The sequence below is a fragment of the Polypterus senegalus genome, chromosome 17, assembly GCF_016835505.1.
Source record: "Polypterus senegalus isolate Bchr_013 chromosome 17, ASM1683550v1, whole genome shotgun sequence".
Taxonomy (NCBI): domain Eukaryota; kingdom Metazoa; phylum Chordata; class Cladistia; order Polypteriformes; family Polypteridae; genus Polypterus; species Polypterus senegalus.
Genome location: NC_053170.1, coordinates 24,350,827 through 24,377,355, shown reverse-complemented (window position 1 = coordinate 24,377,355; position 26,529 = coordinate 24,350,827). Strand labels below are relative to the sequence as shown.

At 39.7% G+C, this 26,529-nt stretch overlaps 1 protein-coding gene across 2 annotated transcripts in view; it reads left to right on the top strand.

Annotated features, from left to right (window-relative positions):
* Positions 1-22,554, top strand: part of LOC120517641 (procathepsin L-like) — a 35,837-nt gene extending 13,283 nt beyond the window's left edge. For both annotated transcript variants that reach the window (XM_039740068.1, XM_039740067.1), the window contains 7 exons: positions 7,877-8,019; positions 12,407-12,604; positions 13,401-13,592; positions 16,656-16,821; positions 17,470-17,575; positions 18,788-18,889; positions 22,298-22,554. In XM_039740068.1, coding sequence (XP_039596002.1) covers positions 7,877-8,019; positions 12,407-12,604; positions 13,401-13,592; positions 16,656-16,821; positions 17,470-17,575; positions 18,788-18,887 — 905 coding nt within the window. In that variant the 3' untranslated portion in view covers positions 18,888-18,889; positions 22,298-22,554. The remainder of the gene's footprint in view (positions 1-7,876; positions 8,020-12,406; positions 12,605-13,400; positions 13,593-16,655; positions 16,822-17,469; positions 17,576-18,787; positions 18,890-22,297) is intronic.
* The last annotated feature ends 3,975 nt before the right edge of the window (positions 22,555-26,529 follow it).

Sequence of the window (26,529 nt, the reverse complement as noted above, 5' to 3'; positions counted from 1 at the left end):
GCTTTGTGACCCTTAGGGGCATTCTCTGGTTAAGGTGAACTAAGAATAAGTGGCAATTGAGCCAAATGTAATAAGAAAATATAGTTTATTAATAGACACATATTTATATAAATAAGAGGCAACTCAGGGATAACTCAAAGTGATAAACAATCAAAAAACTGTACAGGATATTGAACTCCTGACTAGCTTGTCTGGATGATTAACAGTGTGTAACCTAAACCCTAACCAAAAGCTTAACCCTAACCTTCCATACCTTTTTAGAATCTCTTGTTGTTCTTCCTTCCTCCAGACAAGTTATTTGCATTCACCATCCTTTTAACTCCACATACCTTTAAGCCTGGATCATATACTACATCTGGGAAAACCCCAGGAAGTCTTTCCAGCGGCTGTGTAGAAGCTTGGTGGCAATATTCCAAGAGCTCCTGCTGGCAGCCCCGGTGCCACTGTATGTCTAAGCACCTTTGCCGTATTAAAGGACCAGGCAAGCACCCAGTTACTTGATGTTTCCAATGAGCAGCAGGTGAGCATACATAGCACACAGTGTCACTCTGCTGCCACCTACTGGAATGTTGAAGTATAACACCTACAGAAAATAAACACAGATTTATGTCATCACTATTGTCACAAATACAGAGTACATTTAAATACTTACTTGCGTGTGCTAATCAACATCCATCACATCACCAAGGTAAAACAATGCCTGGCAAAAGCAGTCCTTTCTCTTTATTTAAAATGACTGCAGTCTCAAGTCTCAACTAAGCCTCACCTCACAACGTTGTCCTATGAATGTTTAAAAGTTAACATCACAGTTTCGAAAGGAGCAGCAAACACAACATTCACTTATGCATTATTTATTTGTACTGTTATGTAAGGCACAAGGTTTTCTTATGTAGAGATATAGATATATAGGTTATCTATGTAAATCATTTTCAAATGATCATAGAGTGACCAAAGGCAAACTTAAAAACAAACATGTAACAAAGTCCCAAGTATGTCCCCTTCTTTCATAATTGTTTTCTGTTCACAACACCACATCATTTAACTTGTAGACTAGCCAACCTTGTTATGGCTTGAAGATGAATCAGCCTTCCAGGTAGTGATAGTGCATTGGATGTGCCAGTCAGCTTCTTTCTCTCACAGCTTGAGTGTGAGCCGATCACCAATACAATGCTCCTGTGTTAAAAAGAAAAATACTTTTACAAACAGAAGAGGTGCTAAAGCTGCCGCGAACAAGGAGCTGAAATGGAAAAAACAAACACTCAAAGTACAACTCTGTATATTGTACAGTATACCTTAAGCTATAATGGCTGCTGTTTGTCACGCCACTGGCTCTAGCTAACCACCAATCACAATGTATAGTGTGTCTAGACCCCAGATTATGTGCTACTCCTAGTGTTGTGAAGGTGTTGGATGATTAAGTCCAACCATGTGACCTCACTGAAATTTTAGTTGCAGTTCTTTAATGAATCTGCAATCACCACAGGTTGTCCAGCAAGAAGAGTTCAGAAAGCCAAGATATCCATTATCAATTTTATTTGGAAATACAATTCCAAGCCATTGATAAATCCACAAATTATATTATATTCAAGATTGGTTAAAGAGACATACAATAGTACAATTATTATCAGATGAATGAAGTGAAGATTTGTAATGTGTGTGTGTAGTTTCCGCTAGGAAAAAAGAAAGAAAAGTAAGCCTTTAACAATAACTATAATAATAATGCAAAACAAAAAAACTAAGAGTAACAATGTGCTAATATATGACAATAGCATAGAGTCAGCGCTTTAACATGGCAGAGTAGTTTGCATGATCAATGATCCCCTGGCAATGCTATTGGGAGTTGTGTACTCCTGGTAGGGTTAGGTAAGTCAGAGGTGAGATCCTGACTAACACTGGCTCAACCAAAGTCACACAAAGGGTACAACTTGCCCTTGCTGTTCCACATCATCTTGCTCACTGCTTGCCATGTGGAGTCCCAACAGGAAGTAAAACGGTGTGATTGAGGACTGAGCACCCTCACTACCACCAATATCAACAACTTCTTTGTGCAAGCTCTTCTTTGTATGTGTCAGAGATGGAAAAATGGATAGACAGGATCATCATCATTGGATTGACAGACGGCCATGACTGACAGAGAGCAAATGGCAATGAACACTAACATAACTGATAATAATGAATATTATACTACTTAATACTTAAATATAACAGTCTGAACAAGGCGCTGTCATGAAGCAGGCCTGAAAGTATTCACATAGTTTACTCAACAAGATAAAATGCATGACACTGGAACAACAATAAGTATGTATTACAATTACTGTGTTAAAAGTAACAACTGTCCAATACAATTAAGAAATGAAATAATAAAAAATGATTAACAAATAAAATATACAGTACATACAACAGATAATGACATTACATTTAAACAAAAATAAAGTTATATTATGTGAATGTAATACCCACTTCCTATGGATGCATAACAATCGAGTTCTAGAAACATTCTTGTACATGCAGAAAACAAAATGAAATGTATTAGGGATGATAAAGTATTGGAAAGTCTATATGAATGTTTATGATAAATAATGGAATGAATTTCTCCTGAGAGTCCTCAGGATGAGTCTGTTGCTTTCTCCAGAGCTGACTGATGCAAATTTTGTGGGGAGGATCTCCAATCCAGGGGAGGGCAGAGCAGTTTAGACCAATCCCTGCAGGTTTATGTAAATCTGATCATTTATCCTAAAAGATAACCAGCTGCGCAGTGAAGAGAAACCTGTAGGGGACACCGTGGGTTAAAATACTAAAATACTAGCTGAGAATCGGGGATCTTTTGTATTCCTCAATTGTCAGTATTCATGCTGTTGTGCAGTCTGGTTTTACATAAAGAACATAGTAGAATGGTATCTGCTAAGCTGTGCTGTATATTTTTTTCTATGGAGTAGGATTATTTTCCAGAATGGTGTTCACATTCACTTTTAAATCATATATGTAAATCATAAATCTGTAAATATAAATGTAAAGACTCATTTAAAGTAGGCACCATGTTAAGCTGTTTAGAAAATGTTATTTGACATGGCATATAATGATTGATCACAACCATGATGATATTCGTGATATTCGTGAGCACATTGTGTAAGCAATTAGAGCAAGGCAGGCAGAAACCAGTCCTGGGGCCTCATGCATAACGCCATGCATAGAATTCACACTAAAACAAGGTGTACAGACAAAAGCGGAAATGTTCGTATGCACAAAGAAATCCAGATGCATAAATTTGTGCATTCGCCAACTTCCACGTTCTTCCACTGCATAAATCCTGGTCAGCGTGAAAAGTAAGGCATGTGCACGCACCTGCCGCCACTCCAAAACTCCTCCCAGAATTACGCCTCTTTGAATATGCAAATCAATATAAATAGCCCTTAAGCTCAGTGTTCTATGAAAAGGCAATGACAAAAGCATGGGGGAAAATAGAAGAATTTCAGCGAATACCAAGTGGAGGCAGAGGAAAAACGTACTATTTGTTGGTTTAAACAGTGGTATAAACAACAAAAGGAAGTCGATCGAGTGACATAGCATGTTGGAGAAACTCGAAAGTCCCACAGTGCCTGAAATAAAAAAGATGTCAGATATCAAAGTCGCCGTGAAAAGGCGAGTCGTAGCTCACCATCTGAGTGTCATATGAAAGCTTATTAGGGTACAGAGAAAAGAAAAAAAAAATAGGGACACAGTGGAAAAAAAGCTTGAAATGTCAACTTTAATCACAGTTTATTTTGTCATTAAAGTAGAACATCATAAACTTCATCTTTAAATCGTTTAATTTACTAGTCTCTCAAATACCATCGTACTAAAGTAGCACGTTAAATGCTTTGTATTGTATGTGTTCTTCTAGTTGCTCTATGCGTGTGAATCACTACGTGCTTCTTAAACGGGCTTTCTCTTCCTCCGACAGGACACAGAATCCATAACATTTGTGATATTACAGCTCTCTGAATAATTAAAATACTGAGATGTATACTTGATATCATTTTCATAATGATAGGTGTTAAAGCATGTTATTAAACATGGGAACATGGTGGCGCAGTGATTGTGACAAGCTGGCGCCTCATCCAGAGATTGTTCCTGCCTCCCGCAAGATGCTTGCTGCGCCGTGCGTGACCTTTGATAAAATTATTTATTGCAGCAGTACTGTCTCTAAAAACGTTCTAACCTCCAATCCCTGACCTTCCTTTTCTTTCTCCAAGTAACCAATCGCCATACAATCAGCTCTGTAATAGATGTTAAGCCATCTGTAAGCTTAGAACGCCGATTCTTCAATACTTTTAAGGAACATTGAAATATCTTCGTAGTACATGTTTAATTATTCCATTCATCTATCCATCCAGGGTCACGCCAGTCCAAGCAAGAATACAGCGCGAGGCAGGAACAATCTCTGAATAGGGCACCTGATCATCGCTAGCACTGCGCCACCATGTCCTCACATGTTTAATTCTTAACAATATTAAATGATGTTAACATTTTATCTGTATAATGTAATAAACATATTTTGCTGCATTTCATATTAAAAATGACATCATCATTATATGTAAATATGCATTTTATAAAGTGGCTCAGATTGTGCAATATTATAATTGTATCGCAAGTTTACAGTGAGGTGATTGTACTTAAAAGTACAAACAGTTCTACAAGGAGCACATGATGGACTGATTGACTGCGTTTATAGTTCTTGGGATGAAACTGTTTCTTTCATTACAGGAAAGGCTCTGAAGCGTTTGCTGTTTGAAAGCAGTTTAATAGACTATGTGCATTGCTGAGGCAGTGTGTGCTTGATGCTGCATACCGATAATTCTCTTTAGGATCAGGTGCTGTAGAGCTGTGATTCCACACTCAGATACAGTGGGATAAATACGTGAGAGTAACAATGCTAAAGCAACTATAGTATTTGGAATAGTTTGACCATTCCGTGGACCATTATATTGTTACAAGTTAATTACAATCAGATGCCTTAAGCTAATAAACAATATGCCGTTTATTTCAGTGTATATGATAAAGCCGTGTCAGGGATGTGGATCTAAAAAAGAAAGGGAAACCACACTGGAATAAAAGCAATGCTTTGACGCTGGGTGCCACCAGTTTGCAAAACCGAGCAGAGAACTTGCATACGTATGCCAAGTATTTAGCTGCCGTGAAAATGTGCGTGACTTTTTAGGTTTTGTACATCGCGATGTGAGCGTGGAAATGGGCTTATGCAAACATTTTTGTGCGTATGCACCGTTTATACATGAGGCCCCTGGATTGGACATCAGTGAAATGATAGACACAGGCACGAAGTTGCTATTTAACCTAACCTGCACGTGTTTATGACAAATACTAATGACAGACCTAATGTGAGAAATTAATAACAATTTTGCCTCACAATAGAATAAGTCAGTTTTGGCCATGAGTGACCCACAATGGATATCAGCACTACATTATATCATTTTATCTGTAATGGAGGTTAATATTTAGTATTTTGATAATAGTTTGTTGTCATTTAAAAATTAACTGGATATTAATAAGAAAGAAACAGCGTTCTGACAAGTAAGTCTTCTTCTTCTTTCGGAAATTTCCATTAGAGTTTGCCACAGTGAATCATCTTTTTCCAGATGTTCCTGTCCTCTGCATCTTCATCTGTTATACCCACCACCTGCATGTAAACAGTGTAAAAAAGTATAAAAGAGGCATTGTTTTTTTACTGATAAAAACAGCTATGTTATATGATGTTACAAATTTGTACTTAACCCTCACACCCCCACAAACCCCCACAAGTCTTTGATATTCTATCTTTGATGCCAGAAGTGTGGATTTAGTTTATATGAGCTTCAAATATCAAAGCCATGGACACTTTACATTATATGAGTCCACCCCACAGGAAGAAAGTCTGGACTGAAAGGGACAAGTAAATTTAGGACTCTGGAAGAGAAGCAGCTTTGAGAAAGAAGTTTATGACTTAATTACCTGTGTATCCTTTCATTCTTGCTTTGTTCGAAATTGGAGAGGTGTGTAGTTCCGTACATTCAGGAAAAAAATTATTGGCTGGACTAGGGAGGATGAGTTCACTTGAGGTGATTCATTGTGAACTATACACCCATTAGTCCAAGAGGTGTGTTAAGGACTGCAAAAACATGGCCTGAGAAGGCATGGTCTGTCTCTATGCCATTTTTCAAGCTGAGGTGAGATATTTCCAGTGTCCCATCCATGAAGAAGATCCAGGCCATCCCTCTCCCTCCATTCAAAGGCCCATAAAGAGGTCAGGCCATTCCTCTCTCTTCATTCAAAAGCCAAGGGGTAGCAAAGGACCATGCCAGACTAGAGCCACAGGTATCCATTATATTACATCTCATGTATATTATGTATAATGCATGAATAAATGTGTAACTTTCTTTCCTACCTGTTCTGATATACTATTTAATAGCCTGGGATGTGAGAAATAAAAGAAAGTATGAAGTAGTGAACTACAGTAGTAGTCAATCCCGAAAGTGTGGTAAGAGTATGGTATTTGGAGCATTCTGTTAATGTCTACATAAAGGGGAACGGGGTCACCCTAGGACCTTACCACAACAAAACACTGTCAAACACAAAGACAGCTGGAACACCATGGCTCTGGGTCTGCCACCCAGGTGATGGATACATAATGTGTTTAAGTAGCTTGGTCAGCATACCAGACACTCCCTACAGGAAGAGCCCACCATAATAAGCCAATGGTTGACATGTCCATTAACATTTACACTTATTCACTTAGCAGACAATATTACCCAAAGTGACTTACCAAAGAGGTAAATATAGTCAAATAGATATCAGCATGTGTTACAGGACAAGGTTACAAAATTGACCATCTTTAAATTAAACAGAACAGCACAAGACTTGTAAATCTTTCCTTAGTTTCAACAATCTGTGAAAGCCGTTATCAATTAGACACAGAACAAGAGAGTCCTCAAATGCTTCTTACAATACCTAGATAGCAGCCCTCATCTGCTTCACGATGCCACAGACATTACATGAAGTTTTGTATTTTAATTCGGTTTTGCTTATTATGGTGCCAAAGAGTAGCGACATGTTGCAATTTGGTGAAACGTGTGTGGATTTCACGGTACTCTGCACTTTTGAGCAGATATGCTTACAATAGTACGCATCACATCAGGATATAGCTATGAGGAGAATAGTGGGCAGTACCCTCCCAATAAAATCAGTTGCACACCTGATGACGAATCAGTAAAAATAAAGTTTTGGATTATTTTGGCATAAATTTGACCTCCCTATATGTACAAATGCTCAGCACACCGTTTTATACACTCTTGGATCAAATTTAGGTTTCTTTAGTTTACAGTATTTGTTTTGTGGTGCACTCCATAACTCAATTAAGATTATCAAGAGCATTTATCGACCAGAATTTCTCAGCCAGTGATCAATCAACTTATTCTCTAACCTGCTTATGAAGTTCCAGAGGACCAATGCCTGTTCTGGCAGTATAGGGTGCAAAAACAGAAATCAGCCCCAGACACATCACAGGACACACTCACTCTCACAGTGACTCTTAGTCATTGGGCCAGTTTAATGTTGCTACTTAGTTTAACAGCCACATCTTTAGGATGTAAAAGGAAATCTGCAGGACCCATTGGAAACTCAAGATGACTTGGAGATGTCAAAGTGATGAGCTCTTGTTCTGTCTTGTGTTCAAACCTTGGCCTTGGGTACTGTCTGGACGATATAAAGGTGACGACAAAAGCCAGAATGCATAACTTTCCACAAAGAATTACATAAAATGGAAGTACATTACTAGTACATGAATGAGTTTGGAGCTCTAAACGGCCTCCTCCCTTCTGTAATGTTTCTTTTTTATTTCCTGTAGGAAAGTCATACAGGTCTACCGAAGAAGAGACCCGTCATAGGGAGACTTGGCTGGTGAATCGGAAGCGGGTCATCATGCATAATATGTTGGCTGACAAGGGGATCAAGACCTTCTGGCTGGGCATGACCTACTTTGCTGATTTGGTACATTTAATATTACAACAGTTGGGCTTAACACATCATATTGACTGAAATGGAGATGAAAAACTGTAGGCACTCTTCCTTGGTCAAACATGACTGCCCTCCTTGAATTTTAACTCCACTCTTAATTGCGGGTGACTTCCTTTTATTCCAAATGCTACTGCAAATGTATTCTCTCTCACTATTCTTCATGTCTCCTTGTGGGCCAGGAGTACCAATGGGGTGTGGGGAACACTTCTCCTTGCCCTCGGACTTGTAGGGGGCCCAGGATCTTAAGGGTAGAAATTCATTACTTTTCTAATGATACCATCGGTAACAATAACAGCAAAAGCGGCTACGACATCTGCGTGGGGCTGTGGTCGGTGGGAATACATAACAACTTGAACCAAGTAGGGCATTTTGCAAATCAGACATCTGCTTCTATTGTCCCTCTGCCCACCACAGAACCAAAATGGCCTCTCACCTTGGTCAGATTTCAGTTATTTCACAGTGGCTGACCAAACAGCCCTTTGAAAGATAGCAGTCTGAAATCCATGAGAAACATAGAAACATCATGAAAGACTGAACCGTTTAGTGATCTTGCCCCTCAGATGGTAGCTTGGGCCTCAGGTGAGTTTTGCAAATGCCATTAATGACATGGCAACTGCAAAAGCTCAGAAGTGGAATCTGTAGAATTAGTGTGGTAAGACAGGACCTGTTATTTACTGTTTTGGTTTTATATGATGTTGAGTGGATATTTTGATGCATTTGGTTTGCAGTGACACAAAATATAAGCTTATATAAGTCTTTTGCATTTGTCTTGAAAAATAAAAAGCAATACACATTGGCAATGTTTTGTATAAGGTTACATAATATGTGTTGATGATGTTTAACATTTGTTTCGCTATGGTCTAAAATGCACATTGATAATTTTCTGTTAGAAACAGTGTTGTTAAATAGCTAATACATGGTGAGTCGGAGGCTGAAGAGGGACCCATTAGTACAGTTCTGTGCCAAGCCCCAATGTATATAATGGTGCCCCTGATAAGAGCAATAGTGGGCTGGGTAGTGTTTATCCCTTTGTGCTAGACCCATATTTTATTGCACAGTCAAGCTGTTAGAAACCTAAGAGGGATTAGGAGAAGAACCAAGATATACATTCAAAGTCAATGTTCAGGGATTCCACTAGAACAACACACAGAAACATTCGCTCTCCTGAAACCACAGCTACGTAAATAGATGGGAATCCCTACAAATGTTTTGGCTTTTGTTATGCATGCTGGTGAGGCTCTGTGGATATTCTTCTAGGTCTCCCTATACACATAAGCAAAATTCACCATATCACCCACATTACCACATCTTCATCAATCAAAGTGGGTTGATTTTTCGTATGGCCACTGTCTGGCCATGCTGCTGTCTTGATCCACCTTCTTCTTCCTCTGCAAATTCCTACCATAAGAAAACCCACCACAATGATTGTGTTGTAACTTTCTTCCACAAAATATGGCCTCAAAACAGTAACATGTTAATGCCAGGCTTGTCTTTAATACACTGTATGTAAGTACATATATACTTTATAGATTATTTAAGACAGACACACCCGATGAAGGCTATAGAGGCAAAAAACCTCCCTGGGAATAACCTATATGACACAGCTCTTCATTAACTCAGTATATGTACATAGCATGTGACACTTTTTGACACTGGTCAACTGTGTAATAAACAAACATACTCATATACAGGGTGGCACAGGGAAATGGGAAATTTTCAATGGACGTTCAAAGCACGAATACACACATTACAAAATACCTTCAATGATGAAATGTATTATACAGGATATAAAGTTAATGATAGTAATCAATATTCATTTAATGTTTTGAAGAAAACATCATGAAGGTGCTGTCCATTTCTCCGTATACATTCCGACAGCCTGTTGTGGAAATTCTGCATTGCTCGACGTAACATGTCAAGATGAATGCCAGAGATTTCCTCTTCAATCCTCCTTTTTAGTTCAGCAATGGTTGCACGACATGCGTGGTACACTTGGCTTTTAAGACGTCCCCTCAGAAAAAAATCACAAACAGTGAGATCTCAGTGGCTTGAACATGTTTCTTCCAAATTACGCACCAATGTTGTAATCGTATGATCAGAGGGGACACGATCATGACATCCTAACTGGTAATGACGCCAAAATTCCCTTTACTCAGCAGTTACTCTATCACCAATCTTATAAAAGGCTTTCACAGCTAACCCTTGTTGCACACCACTGCACAGATCCATTATAACTAATGGCAAGGGGTTCTAAACAAGGTCGCATTGGTCCCAAACATCTGCAGACGCCCCAGGGTCGCCAACACCTAGTTCAATGTTTCTCAACCTTTAAGTATTTGCGACCTGAGTTTTCATAACAGTTTTAATTGCGCCACCCCTAACATTTTTTTGAAATGTAGATGCATATTTTACAGTATTATACCTACTTAACTTTTATTGACATTTATCTAACTCTATATTTATTTTTCTAGTATCAGAATGTATTTTGAGTTCATTTGTTTTGGTTTCAATATATGTACAGTGGTGTGAAAAACTATTGCCCCTTCCTGATTTCTTATTCTTTTGCATGTTTGTCACACAAAATGTTTCTGATCATCAAACACATTTAACCATTAGTCAAATATAACACAAGTAAACACAAAATGCAGTTTTTAAACGATGGTTTTTATTATTTAGGGAGAAAAAAAAATCCAAACCTACATGGCCCGTGTGAAAAAGTAATTGCCCCCTGAACCTAATAACTGGTTGGGCCACCCTTAGCAGCAATAACTGCAATCAAGCGTTTGCGATAACTTGCAATGACTCTTTTACAGCGCTCTGGAGGAATTTTGGCCCACTCATCTTTGCAGAATTGTTGTAATTCAGCTTTATTTGAGGGTTTTCTAGCATGAACCGCCTTTTTAAGGTCATGCCATAGCATCTCAATTGGATTCAGGTCAGGACTCTGACTAGGCCACTCCAAAGTCTTCATTTTGTTTTTCTTCAGCCATTCAGAGGTGGATTTGCTGGTGAGTTTTGGGTCATTGTCCTGTTGCAGCACCCAAGATCGCTTCACCTTGAGTTGACGAACAGATGGCCGGACATTCTCCTTCAGGATTTTTTGGTAGACAGTAGAATTCATGGTTCCATCTATCACAGCAAGCCTTCCAGGTCCTGAAGCAGCAAAACAACCCCAGACCATCACACTACCACCACCATATTTTACTGTTGGTATGATGTTCTTTTCTGAAATGCTGTGTTCCTTTTACGCCAGATGTAACGGGACATTTGCCTTCCAAAAAGTTCAACTTTTGTCTCATCAGTCCACAAGGTATTTTCCCAAAAGTCTTGGCAATCATTGAGATGTCTCTTAGCAAAATTGAGGCGAGCCCTAATGTTCTTTTTGCTTAACAGTGGTTTGCGTCTTGGAAATCTGCCATGCAGGCCGTTTTTGCCCAGTCTCTCTCTTATGGTGGAGTCGTGAACACTGACCTTAATTGAGGCGAGTGAGGCCTGCAGTTCTTTAGACGTTGTCCTGGGGTCTTTTGTGACCTCTCGGATGAGTCGTCTCTGCGCTCTTGGGGTAATTTTGGTCGGCCGGCCACTCCTGGGAAGGTTCACCACTGTTCCATGTTTTTGCCATTTGTGGATAATGGCACTCACTGTGGTTCGCTGGAGTCCCAAAGCTTTAGAAATGGCTTTATTACCTTTACCAGACTGATAGATCTCAATTACTTCTGTTCTCATTTGTTCCTGAATTTCTTTGGATCTTGGCATGATGTCTAGCTTTTGAGGTGCTTTTGGTCTACTTCTCTGTGTCAGGCAGCTCCTATTTAAGTGATTTCTTGATTGAAACAGGTGTGGCAGTAATTAGGCCTGGGGGTGGCTACGGAAATTGAACTCAGGTGTGATACACCACAGTTAGGTTATTTTTTAACAAGGGGGCAATTACTTTTTCACACAGGGCCATGTAGGTTTGGATTTTTTCTCCCTAAATAATAAAAACCATCATTTAAAAACTGCATTTTGTGTTTACTTGTGTTATATTTGACTAATAGTTAAATGTGTTTGATGATCAGAAACATTTTGTGTGACAAACATGCAAAAATATAAGAAATCAGGAAGGGGGCAAATAGTTTTTCACACCACTGTATTTTTCATATTTTTGATTCTTGTTTTCTTTTTTTCACATCTTCGTGCCCCCCTTTTTGTTACTTCGTGCCCCCCTACAGGGGCCTGCCCCACAGGTTGAGAACCACTGACCTAGTTCCAAAATTTTCCGCTTCCTTGCTCCACCCTGTATATGCTTAACTACAACTATGTACTGTAACTTGTGTATAATATCACTTTTTTGGGCTAATTGATTTCTTTGATTATCCAGACAAACCAGGAGTACAGGCAAATGGCCTTCAAAGGCTGCTTCGGTCTCTTCAACACTACCAAGGCCAGACGTGGTTCTACTTACCTGTGGCAGAGTGGAAAGAATAGCATCCCATCTTCTGTAGATTGGAGGGAGAAAGGCTACGTTACAGAAATCAAGGACCAGAAAGATTGTGGTTCCTGCTGGGCTTTCAGTGCTGTAAGTTTTCCATTACCTTGTTGTTGAATGCATTCAAGACCGATGGAGGAAATGTTAACAATTAAAAAGCCCTTAGCTGCATTTGCAATGTAGCAGTTCAGAAAAACACTTATATATCTGTTGGGTGTTTTCAGTTTATTTAATAGATGCATATGAAACATGAGAAATTTGACAAATGAGAGAAGTCCATTCAGTCCATCAAGCTCGTTTGTTCAGCCAACAGCTAATCTGTCCACCTATCTCATCCAGATACTTTTTAAAGGTTGTAACAGTTCTGCTTCATCTACTTCTCTCAGTTGTTTGCTCCAGATTCCCAGTGCTTTATGCCTTCAGTCTTAAATGCACCTCCTCTTAATTTCCACTGGTGTCCACAAGTACGTGACTTACTGTTAAGTTAGAAGAATTCTGCTGGATCTCTGAGAATTCTGAAAACCCGGATTAGGTGCTCATGCAGTTTGCCCTATTTGAGACTAAACTGGCTTAATTCTCAGAGTCCATCATAGTAGGACTTGTCCTTAAGTCCCATGATGCACTTGGTTTGTCTCCTCTGCACAGCTTCAAGTGCTGCTATGTCTTTCCTGCAGCATGGTGACCAGAACAGCACACAGTACTCCAGATGTGGTCTCACTAGTGCATTATATAGTCTGAGCATAATGCCCCTACTGGACTTCTCTTTGTGATACGGCCACAAACCATCACACCACAATGATATACTGTTGGTTTATTACAATTATAGATGGTAAGTCTATTCTACTCACTCCTCTCTCTCTCCTTCTGTCCCATCCTTTTTTTAAAGACTGGAGCTTTGGAAGGACAGAATTTTAGGAAGACCCAAAAGCTGGTGTCTCTGAGTGAACAGCAGTTAGTGGATTGCTCTGGAGATTATGGCAACTTTGGCTGTGGTGGTGGGCTCATGGACCAGGCCTTCCAGTACATTAAGGAGAATGGAGGCATAGACACTGAAGAGTCATACCCCTATGAGGCTACGGTGAGTGTTCAACATCTTCTTAATGAATGCAGTCCTTCAAATCAAAATAAAAAAGGCAACATCCTGCACATAAGTAAACACAGGTGAGAAACACGTTAGTCTTTCTACTCTTTTTTCTTCTTCCTCTTCATCTTTTTCCTCTTCTATGTAGGGCTCAGTCCTGCACCTCCTCCTCCCCCATTAAGCCCTTTGCCTTCAAATTTTCCTTTTCTTCATCCATCCACCTCCACTTTGGCCTGCTTTGCTTTATCTTCCTCCTGCTCTTCCTATCACTCTTTTGCCCACATGTTCATTCGCTCTCCTCACCACATGTCCATACCACTTCAACCTATTTTACTGTAATGTCTTAGCTATCCCTCCCACTTTTGTTGTATCTCTGCTTGTCTCATTTCTTTTTCTGTCCCTTTTAAGAATGCCACACATCCATCTCAACATTTTCATATTCTCCTGCGCTCTCTTCCCTGCCCATGTCTGAGCTACATACATTATTGCTGGTATTACGACTGTCTTAAACACCTTTAACCTTCGCCTTAATTCATTGATCGCACAATCGACCGGATATCTTCTTTCAATTGTTCCATCCACACTGCACTCTATGGGTTATCTCTGCATCCAATTTCCCATCATGGCTAGTCCTTCTACTACAAAGCAGAAATGCAAAAAGATTTACTGTAATTCAGAATAAGCTTGACTAGATTTTAAACTCCAGTATTTTAAATGCATATATGTTGTGGTCTGCAGCGGATGCTCTGGCTCCCTAAACCCAACACAAGCAGACAGAGACACAAGCCCAGCTTGCTTTTATTCTGTGGGAAACACTTCCCAAACCGTTTCCCACAACACAACTGCAAAGCACAAATGATAAAGCACACAGCACTTTCTTTTCTTGTCTCTTCTTCAGCACTTCTCTCTCTCTCACCCTTTCCGTCTCTACCTTCCTCCAGCAAGCTTCATCCCTCTTCTTCCCAACTGTGGCTTCTGGAATGAAGGCAACAGGTTTCTTTTATGATGTGACTGGGAAGCACTTCCAGGTGAGGTGGAAACCCAATAAAGTAGGGCTCTGTAGTCTCTGCAGCACCTCCTGGGCAGCACCCATGGAACCCAACAGGGCTGAGTCTTCAAACTCTTAAGTCCCATGATGCCCTGTGGGAATCTAAGGCACCACTGCAACCCAGGAGGGCTAGGAACTAGTGATCCTTGGGAGTTAGTGGCACATACACACTCTCTCCCCAGGTCCTTCCACTGTGCAGGCATCCCAGCCGGATGAGGACACTGGCCATCCACCACAATGTACACTTTCAAGATTTTGCTTAAGAAGAAAGAAGAAATGTTTCTTTAAAATTGAGGTTATAAATGCTTTCGATAAATATCATACTTAAAGTGGTCAGCTTGGTGGCAGTGCTTGAAGCAGCTTCTCCATTGCTGGTCGATTTCCAGCCTTGCTATTGCCTCTGTCAGTATTCTCCCTGTGTCTGTGTTGGTTTTCTATAAACATTCATGCTTTCTCTAATATCTGGTGTTAAGTCCAGGATTTGTTCCTGCCTTAGCTGATAATGGTGGAATGCATCTTGATTCTGGGCATGCTGATATGGATTGGTGAAGCCTGCTCTTTTTGTTCAGACCTGTGTTGAAGTATAGGCCTGACTTCTGTTTCTCATGCACATTTTTTGAGTTTACATGCTCTCTGTGTCTGCATGCTGTCTATTTTTTTTGTAAGGTGCTCTACCCAAAGACATAAAATTTTGATGAATATGAATGAGTGCATGAAAGTGATGGGTGTTGGAGTGGTGTTCTAATTATGGCTGTGTTCAATGCTGGTGAGATAAGCTTCAATGAACTATAGTCTTAACATTGAATTAACTGTTCTCATTTTGAATGATATTTCTTTGAGAACAGTTAATTCATATGATTGTTATGAATTAGGTTACTTTGCAATGGTGATGGACAGTTTGACAGATGAGGTTAGACAGGTGTCCCCGTGGACTATGATGTTTCTTTATCGAGAGTAGGGAGCAGGTTGAGGAGACCCTGGAGCAGTGGAGATATGCTCTAGAGAGGAGAGGAATGAAGGTCAGTAGGACCACCAAGACAGAATACATGTGTGTGAATGAGAAGGAGATCAGAAGAATGGTGAGGATGCAGGGAGTAGAACTGGTGAAGGTGGATGAGTATAAACACCTGGGATCAACAGTACAGAGTAATGGGTATTGTGGAAGAGAGGAGTGCAGGGAGGGTGGAATGGGTGGAGAAGAGCGTCAGGAGTGATTTGTGACAGATGGGTATCAGCAAGAGTGAAAAGGAAGGTCTACAGCATGGTAATGAGACTAGCTACGTTATATGGATTGGAGACGGTGGCACTGACCAAAAAACAAGAGACAGCTGGAGGTGGAAGAGTTAAAGATGCTAAGATTTGCATTTGGTGTGACAAGGATGGACAGGATTAGAAATGAGGACATTAGAGGATCAGTTCAGGTTGGACGGTTGGGAGACAAAGTCAGAGAGGCGGGATTGTGTTGGTTTGGAAATGTGCAGAGGAGAGATGAGGGGTATACTGGGAGAAGGATGTTAAGGATAGAGCTGCCAGGTAAAAGGAAAAGTGGAAGGCCTAAGAGAGGATTTATGGATGTGGAGAGAGAGGACATGCAGGTGATGGTGAAACAGAGCAAAATACAGAAGACAGGACGATATGGAAAAAAATGATCCGCTGTGGCAACCCCTAACAGGAGCAGCTGAAAGAAGCAGAAGAAAATTATGAATTATATTACTTTCATTGCCAACTATCCATTTCCCAACCCACTCATTCAGTTCAGGGTTATTATTCATTTTATCTTTCATTGCTGTTCATTGTAATCTTGCTTTCTTTTTAAGTCTTCTTGTGATTAGACTTGTTTTGAATAGTCATATTTAAATTAAAGGTAGTATAATAAAAGAACAACTGGGAAAAAAATGCCTGGATTCTTTTTTCTGATAAAAACATTTCATCGCCAGTAAAAATGAAAAGAAATTTAATAGAGAAACTGCAAATATACAATGTTTCTCATAAGCCATCACTTATTTTTGTAGGATGGCAAATGCAGATTCAACCCTGACACCATCGGTGCCACGTGCTCTGGATATGTTGACATCAATAGTGGAGATGAAAAGGCTCTGCAAGAAGCAGTGGCCACAATTGGCCCAATTTCAGTGGGCATTGATGCGGGTCACGAGTCCTTCCAGCTTTATGAAAAAGGTAAGTCTGAACTCGGACCAAAACTTTTATTTTTGAGTGTAGAGTTTTTCACAGTGGTTTTGGGAATGTTAGAGTGGATATATGGAATGATGTCTTTAATATATCTCAAGGCCCTGGGGCCTCATGTATAACTGGCACTATAACATGGTGTAAGCACAAAAGCCGAAATGTGTTTACACACAGAAAAATCCAGATGCAGGAATCTGTGCGTACTTCAACTTCCACGTTCTTCCGCTACATAAATCCCGATCAGCGTGAAAACTAACGCTCGTGCACGCGCATTATGTAACGCCCCAAATCCTCCCAGAATTATGCCTATTTGAATATGCAAATCAATATAAATCGCCCTTAAGCGCAGCCTTCTGTGAAAAGACAATGGAAAAAGCACGGGGGAAAATATAAGAATTCCAGCGAATACCAAGTGGAGGCAAAGGAAAAACATACTATTTGTTCAAATAAACCGTGGTATAATAAACAAAAGGAAGGTGATCGAGTGACATAGCGTGTTGGAGAAACTTGAAAGCTCACATTCACAAATTGCACAGTGCCGGAAATAAAAAAGAAGTCACATATCAAAGTCGCCGTGAAAAGAAGAGTTGTAAGTTGAATTCTTTTTCTTTCTTTCTTTCTTTCTTTCTTTCATGAAAGGAATCTACAATGAGCCTGACTGCAGTAGCTCTGATCTGGACCATGGAGTCTTGGCTGTTGGCTATGGGACAGAAAAAGGAAACGACTACTGGCTGGTTAAAAACAGGTAGGCCTTTAATTCCTTTGCTTCCTCGGATCCTTTAATACATGGGTGGGCAATGTCAGTCCTGGAGAGCTGCAGTGGCTGTAGGTTTTTGTTCCAACCCAGTTTCTTAATGAGAAGTCAATTATTGCTGATGAACCACTTATTGCTTAAGAGGCATTTTGATGCTTCATTTTAGTGGTCTCACTTGTTAAGGTTCCCCACCCTTAACTGCTTATTTTAATCTTAAACAGCTGAATTCAGTGTTTTAATGGCTCCTTATTAACAATAAAATGTAAATGACAAAGCAGCCAACAGTTCTCCATCTAGCTTGTTTGCATTTACATATGTGTGTGTTCATCATACACTGTTTGCTTTAATAGAACATTTAATAGAAAACGTGACAGACTGAAAATATCCTTTTTTAGGCTTCAAATCATTTGTAGGATATGACAGGGGTGCCCACACTTTTTCAGCTTGCGAGCTAATTTTAAAATGACCAGGTCGACATTATCTACATGCATTAAACATAAGGAGATAAGAAGCTTTTGAATTCAGCTGAGTGAAAAATGACGGCTGTCCGATTAACTGTGATTTTAGTTCCCTTTCCTTTCTCTTTCTCAGATCGTTTTTCGGAAGGACGTCAGTTTCGTAGTTTTTATGAACAGTTCGAAAGTGCCTTTCCACATTTCCCTTCTTTGGAATAGCAATGATAGATTGACAGATCAGACAAACACACTTCGATTGTGACATTGTGAGAAAAAAAATCATCTTCCACTTCCAGCCCATACCCTCCCCAAACATTTTTTTTTTAATCCCTTCTTTAGTCGATATAAATTGGAAGGCTAACTACCGTAGATCACAGCCGGAGTTTTGCGGGATGACCAGTGTGTTAGAAGAAAAGAGATCTCAGACTGGCCGCCCTGTACGAGTATGTCAATCAAGAGGAAAAAGCCATAGGGAGGATATATGATAGATTAACGTTTAAAATTATTATTTTTTTTTTAATGCATCGCGATCTACCTGCACTACCTTTGTGATCTACCGGTCAATTGTGATCGACGAATTGGGCACCCCTGTCCTATGATATAAGACCTTACATTGCAGAGCAACAAGCCATAAAATTAAAAAAGGTCTGAGACTGACAAGGATTGGTTTCTGACACTGCCCACCCCTGCTTTAATACATGCTCATGTTTAACAAGTCTAACCAGAAAATGATTGTGTTTCATACAAGCTGGGGTCTTGACTGGGGCAGCAAAGGCTACATCCAAATGAGCAGAAACAAGAAGAACCAGTGTGGGATCGCCACGGCCGCCAGTTACCCACTTGTCTAAAGGTGAGTGAAACAGCAGCATTCCAAATAATGGACTTTGGTTGCTTTCTCTCTGTTCATAAAAGTAGATTAGGTTAACTGTATACCATAATTGAGTTGAAGTTGTATAAAATGCTAGGTTCTAAGCTAAAGTTATGCTCTGCTATGGGGTCGGCAACATTTCAGCGGTGTCGTGCCGAAACTTTATTACAATGTTATTCCGTGTGCCGGCATTATTCTATATAGCAGCGTTTCTCAACCTTTAAGTATTTGCGACCCGAGTTTTCATAACAGTTTTAATCGCGCCCCCCTAACATTTTTTTGAAATGTAGATGTATATTTTTTACACCTACTTAACTTTTATCAACATTTATCTAACTCTATATTTATTGTTCTAGTATCAGAATGTAGTTTATGTTAATTTGTTTTGATTTCAACAGATGTTTTTTTTTCATATTTTTGAGTCTTGTTTTCTTTTTTTCACATCTTCGCGCCCCCCTAGGGGGTCCCGCCCCACAGGTTGAGAACCACTGCTATATAATATGAAAATTTGTCCGGTTATAATGGCCATACTTTTGAAGCCCATTATAACCGGATCTTATATTGCTGGTCGTTCAATATCTTAAAATACATAGGATCACATGTGAAAAGAATGTTTTGTCAAATTTTAATTTTCAACACATTTTTTAAAAATTGTATTACAAATTCCATCCATCATCCAACCCGCTATATCCTAACTAAAGGGGCACGTGGGTCTGCAGGAGTCAATCCCAACCAACACAGGGAGCAAACAAACAGGAAACAGGAAACAAACCCCGGGCAGGGTGCCAGCCCACCACCGGGCTCACACACACCCCACACACTAAGCATAATTTAGGACCTAAACTGCATGTCTTTGGACTGTGGGAGGAAACCGGAGCACCCAGATGAAACCCACGCAGACACGGGGAGAACATGCAAACTCCACGCAGGAGCTAACTGCAAGTCAGCAACGCTACCCACTGCGCCACCATGCCGCCCTATATTACAACTTTTAATTACAATTTTTTCAATACAAAATTCATAGTTTGAATAAGAAAAAATTATCAATATTTCTAACACGATTAATCATTCTTTATAATTAATCAGAGCTAGTAGTCCTTTAATGGGAAGCAATTGTATAACTACATTCAGTGGCTTTATTTTTGGTTCCAATTATTTGTCTAAAATAAGTAGTTTGTTTCTTAAAGCCAGAAACAGCCTTTTTATAGCTTCGCTTTTCTTACCAGAGTTTTTAAATGTGGACTGATGTTTAGTTTGATAATGTCTTTGTACACTTGGCGTACGACATTCGACATTTTTACAGCATAACGCACACGCAGCACGTTCCTGTTGTTGTACAAATCCATATTAATTCATCCAAGAGTCTTGAAAAGGGCGAATATCAAGTTTTGTCTTTTATTTGTCATTTTAGAGCAGTATATTACTTAATAACAAGAGGTTTATTTTAATGTACCTCGGCCTGCACTGAACACATGGTTTCCCTTTACATGTGATCCGCATTCGCAAAACGTAGGTGATGGCACGAACGTGTGTTCTGCCATTAACATATCATTTTTTTTTTACTATATTTGAGTTCAATCGGAGTGCCATTGAAAATCGTTCCATGTGCCACGTAGGTTGCCAATCCCTGCTATATAACATAAAAAATTAAACATTAGGCAGGGTGGTGCAGTGGTTAAGGCATTGGACTTGAGGTAGAGGGTTCAAATTGAGCTATTGACACTGTGTGACCATGAGCAAGTCACTTCACCTGCCTGTGAACTGGAAAAAAAACCCAAAAGAAATCAATTGCGTCTCAAATGTTGTAAGCTGCTTTGGTTAAAGGCATCGGATAAATAATAATACTTCACAATTCCCCTCTTTTTATTTGAAGGAAAATGAGATACTGTTGCAGTGTATTCAAACCATGGAGGATTCTTTTAGAATAGATAAATTATCTTACACATACTGTAATTTTTAAGTAGGGGTGATATTAGTGGTGTAGGAAGGATAACAGGAGCAGAAGCAGACACCATATTACTAAAAACAACTGTTTTACAAATTGGAAACATACAAGCCGCAGTAATAAAGTTATCAAAACAGACACAGGATAAAGTTATCAAAATGATTCCAAAGAACTGCATAATGCACTCACCCCAAGAAAGAATGTAATCCATCCTCCCTGGAAAGAAAAGGGGCTTCCTAAGTTGTCTGCTGCATGATATATGGGATCAGCCAGAGATTTTTCAACATTTCAATACAAAATTAGGAACAAGTACACCAGTGAAAGAACCAAAGAGTGAGAAGTCTTTGCTCGTCTGGTTCCAGGCTCTTAGGTAGGAATGTAACTTACAAAAGTCAGAGGCGTGAAGAGGGACGTCTATGAAACAAATTACCAGCTGCTAAGACATACACATCGATTGAAATACAATTAACTTGACTGCGTTTTATCCCCTAAATGTAAACGGTTCAGACACAAATGGGGAGCAATTTGCCACAAATCTTTTGCAATGCCCAAACTTACATATTAATGAATGCCCAAACAGTCTGACATGCTAACATTGTGAGAAATGAGGCAAACCCAATGAGATCAAGCATGAAGATCAATTACGTTCACAAGGTTTTTCTATGCAGCCACAGTTTCATCATACATTTCCAAGATTATTGTGATGGGATATTTGGTCCTGTGTGTGAAGGCATCCTCCAAGCAGGTTGGCATCCCATGTCCTGTACCCGTGGCTGCCAGGAGAGTTCCTTCAGGAGACTAGCAAGAAAAATGGATTGAGAAAACCATTGGATGGGACTTGTGTTTGAATACTAAATGATAAACTGCTAAATAGAATACAACAACAATGATTCATTTCTGGGATAGCCCAAAATCACACAATGAATGCATTAATGGGCTTTAATAGGCCTTCACTCTCTAAGAAGAATAAATATTAAGAAAATTAATTGAACATAAACAGCTCAGCAGCAATGTCACGCTAAACTTGTTGAATATTTAATTTCAGCTCTGAAGAATAGTTGTAAGACTGGATGAAAAGTGACAGAAGATTCCAGTTATCACCAGTGTCATATTGGGAAGTTGTTCAATCTGGGAAGAGAAACACTTAATTAAGCTTAAACAGTGACTTGCTGAATGTGTGGACACTGTTAAGCCACCTACTCAGTCAATATTAGGCCATTTTTTTCTTAAGACTATAAAGGGGCTTGTTAGATATAGCAGATGGTGTAAAGCATGCATCGTTATAGAATTTTTTATTAATTTACCAGTGGTATATGAATGCAAAAGAATGAGATCCTATATATATATGCGTGAACAGGGGACAGCCAAAGGGCCCAATATAGCGTGAAAAAATGAAAGGTGGGGGATTAGAACGGAGTACTAACACCTTTGTCCTTCCTCGACAGAGCACGGAAGACTAAAACAGTCCTACCTTATGTACCATCCACCTGTGCAAGTCCGTTCCAGTTACCATAGATGACTTCACTTCCAGCTCCTATGGATTACCTCACTTCCAGTCTCCTCTTGATGACTTCATTACCGTCCCTCCGATTCTGACATCATCTCCAGCTCCTTCAAACAGCATCACATCTGCCTTTGATTTCATTTCCTCCTTGTCATTTGAATTTCCTGACATGTGTCCATAAAAGCACAAAGAAGCTAATCTGTTTTGTCAAATGTTTGTTTTTACTATTTTGACCATGATTTCAGTGCATCATTGCTGATGAACCACTTATGTATATATATATACAGTAACTGTATATACTGTAAGGTATCTCAAAAAATGTACATTTCATAATAAGTAAATAAAGAAACCCAGTAAAATACAATGATGCAAAATTTTCAATAACATTTGCACAAATCAAACTCCCACCTCACCTGAATAAAATTATATGGATTACACCACTTCCATGTGTTATGACTCGGAGCACTCAGAAATGGCTGTAGGTGAAGGGTTTCCAAACCAGAGCCAAAACAGTTTGCCCAGAACAGGCTCACTTTCCCACAGCCCAAGTGACTAATCGAGTGATGCTTTGGGTTCAAAATGTCTGAACACTTATATATTTCAGTAATGCAAAGTATAGCTCAGGCAAAAGGGAAAAAACATTGAAAACACTATAAGCACAAAGAATAGTAAAACACAAGTAAATACTCCACTCCCTAGTGCATTCGAACCGAACCACCATGAATTGCCACCCATCCTATAAAATGAAGGGTTTCTGGTGGTGGATGGCAGGGGGGCCCCGCCTCTTGGGGAACCACCCCTAAAACACATGGTACATAACACCATACAGAAACATAGATAAAACCAAAAATAAAGAATGGACATTAAGTACATAAATTAACAAAACAAAAAAGACACCTTAAACATGAATCCCAGCTAGACGAGGAACTCTGCCTGAGATATGACACAGACAAAGACAGCAATACTTCACTCTCCCAAAGTGCATTCAATGAAACTGAAAGGAGCTCACACTGCCAGCCTCTCGTTAAAGGTTGGGGGCGGTTCCCTGTGGTGAGGTATTGGTGGCCCTGCCTCTTGGAGCTCCACCCACAAAATACATGAAACACAGGAGAACAAGATTATTAATATAGAAACTAAGCAATCAGAAAAAATAAATACATTGGCATACAAAATTTAGAAATAAATTAACATAAAAGAATCAAAAATGAACAAAAAAGAGATGAAAAAGGAAATTTAAACATAAGCCCAGGGAGGACCACTGCCTTAAACATAACAACATGTCATTGTATAGTGATACACCAATGCAGCTCTCCAAAGGAGCAAAAAGTCCATTTAGAAACAACAGTTTGTGGATCTATGATTGCGGTTAAAGGAACACTAAACCCAAAAATGATATGTTTTCATATTTTACTTATCCCATGCACTTTGTAGTGGTGGCTGAGAAAGAATTATAATCTTATGTTTTAATGAAGAATGGAGAGGAAAAACGTATATGACATAATAGAAGCCAATAATAACCAATTATGTACAATGGCATATGATGTAAAAAATGTCCATGGAAAGTAAAAACAAATCTCACATTACTCATGTTACGTAGTCCACATGTCCCCTCCCTGTCTATTCACATGTTCAGAACATACAAAATATATGCTTTTTTGGTAAAAATTTGTGAAATAGCTACTTACGGAATGATTGGTACACATCATAAACAGTAAACTAAAGCCTCATGGGATTGACTTTTTAATTGAAGACAGGACTCTTGAGCAATGAATGACAGGAAGACAAATGCAAATGAATGAATGCACATTTATGTCTATGTGTGTATCCACCCATCCATCCATTCGCTGAACCCACTCATGCATTGTATGCTACTTTCTATCTTCCAGTTTTAAGGCCTGCATGAAACTATACAAAACACCAGAGTTTAGAGTGCTACCTTCTTATTTTACCAGCTTCAGAGCAGCAACTGAATGTAAGGCATAAAATGAAAGTTTCAAATATTCTGCATTATTGCCAAATGAGCACTAGGGGGCAATAGAATGCAAGATTGTGTAGCACACGCTTCCGTAGGAAAGTTTTATGCACCTTGAAATTTGAAAAATGAAAAGTTCAAGCAAAATTTAAAGAATGATTTCATCATTAGTATTATCTATCCATTTTTCTGAACCTGCTTTTTCATTGCAGTTAATTTGAGCCAGACAGACAGCAACCCATGTTGGGCACACTTCTGCACACATGCAAGCATTGAGGACTATTTTAGAGCACCTATGAATCTAACAGGCTCATACTTAGGTTGGAAATCAGTATATCTTGAGAAGAGCCCCGCAGAATACACTACGACCATAGAGACACTGAGTACTGGAATTGAACCCATGTTCTTAGAGTTGTGAGGAAATAACACTGACAACTTCTGTCCTACAGTGCAAATTATAAACCTGTCAAGAATCACTCCACATATTTAATTAAAATTCTTCTCAAGTCTCTCTACCATTCCATGTAGCTGATGTGACAGATAGGGGGCGCTATCGCTCCCTTGAACCCCTGTCCAAGACTCCAGACACCAGGAAAAAGTCCAAAGGTTGACTTTATGTTTATGCAACAGTGCACAAAGCACCCTCTTCTCCACAATACTCATAAACAAACTAATAATAACTACAATAATAATCTCCACCACTCCCAGATGCGTTGCCCTCCTACCACCCTGCTCAGCTCGCCGTCTGGGAGCTCCCACAGTCCTTTTATATTCCCTGACCCGGAAGTGTTCCCAATCACCAGTCCACGTGATTCTTTATCACTTCCGGGTCAGGTACAGGTCCTTTTCTTCACCCCGGAAGTACGTCACTTCTGCCGTTGCTCTGCCTATGGCGCTCTTCCGGATTATAGGGCACATATGACTCTTTGCTCCTCCCTGCAGCTCCCTCTCGCGGCCCCTGTGGTATCCAGCAGGGCTGTGGATAAAAACTCCATTGTCCATGATTCCCTGCTGGTCTTCGGGGGACCTCCATACTGCAGGGAGGGCTCCATCTGGTGGCCTGGGGGTATTGGCCGGGATGACAAGCCGGCCATAGACCACACTGCTCTTCCAAAATGAAAGTAGAACTTACCCTATTGTGATAGCGTTGAGTGAAAGGGAGCAACAATGAGAGAATGCCAGTCCATCACATGGAACACTTATGCAACTATCCATTTTTATGCAGAACTTGCATATTTAGATTTAGCACTTAACATGAATGTCTTAAACATTACATCTAGAAGGTGTAATGCAGCATTATCTACTTAGAATCCTTCTGTCCTTCTGTTGAAATAAGCATTAGATGAATCCATGAGAATTTGCATGAAACATGTTTAGTGTTTACAGTGGATTCAGAAGTATTCAGACCTTTTTATTTTCTGCTCACTCTATTGTGTTGTAGATTTCATTTGCAATGGAGAAATTTGCCATGTTTCTCAATCAGTCTAAACTCAATAACCCATAATAAGATTTGCAAATGTATTGAAAATCAAAAACTGAACTCTCTCTCTCAGATCCTTTGCTGTAATACTCCAAATTGTGGTCAGGTGCATCCTGTTTGCTTTAATTCTCCATGAGATGTGTCAAGAACTTCATTGGGGTCTATCTATGACAAAAATGAATTGATTGGACAACATTTAGAAAGTCACACACCTGTGTAGAGAAGGTCTCACAATTCACACTGCATGTCAGGACAAAAACCAAGCCATGAAGTCCAAGATCAAATCGTGGTGATGCATAGATCATGGCAAGGGGGTCGAAACCATTTTTAAAGACTTGAGTGTTCCCTGGAGGTCAGTGGGCTCAATAACTGTGAAGCATAAGATGTTTCAAACCACCAGGGCTCTTCTGTCTGGCCAAACTGAGTAACTAGGCTAGAAGGGCCTTGGTCAGGGGGGTGACCAAGGACCCAATAGTCTTTCCAATAGAGCTTCATGAATCCTCTGCTGAGATGAAAGAACTTGCCGGAAGGAAGACCATCTCAGCAGCACTTCATTAATCATACATTTATGGGTGCATGGCTAACTCCCACTTGTAGTTTGCCAATTGGCATTTAAAGGACTGTGGGAGCATTAGGAAAAAGATTCTCTGGTCTGATGGGGCAAAAGTGTAACTCTAATCCAAGCACTATGTCTGGCGAAGACCAGCCACTGCTCATCACC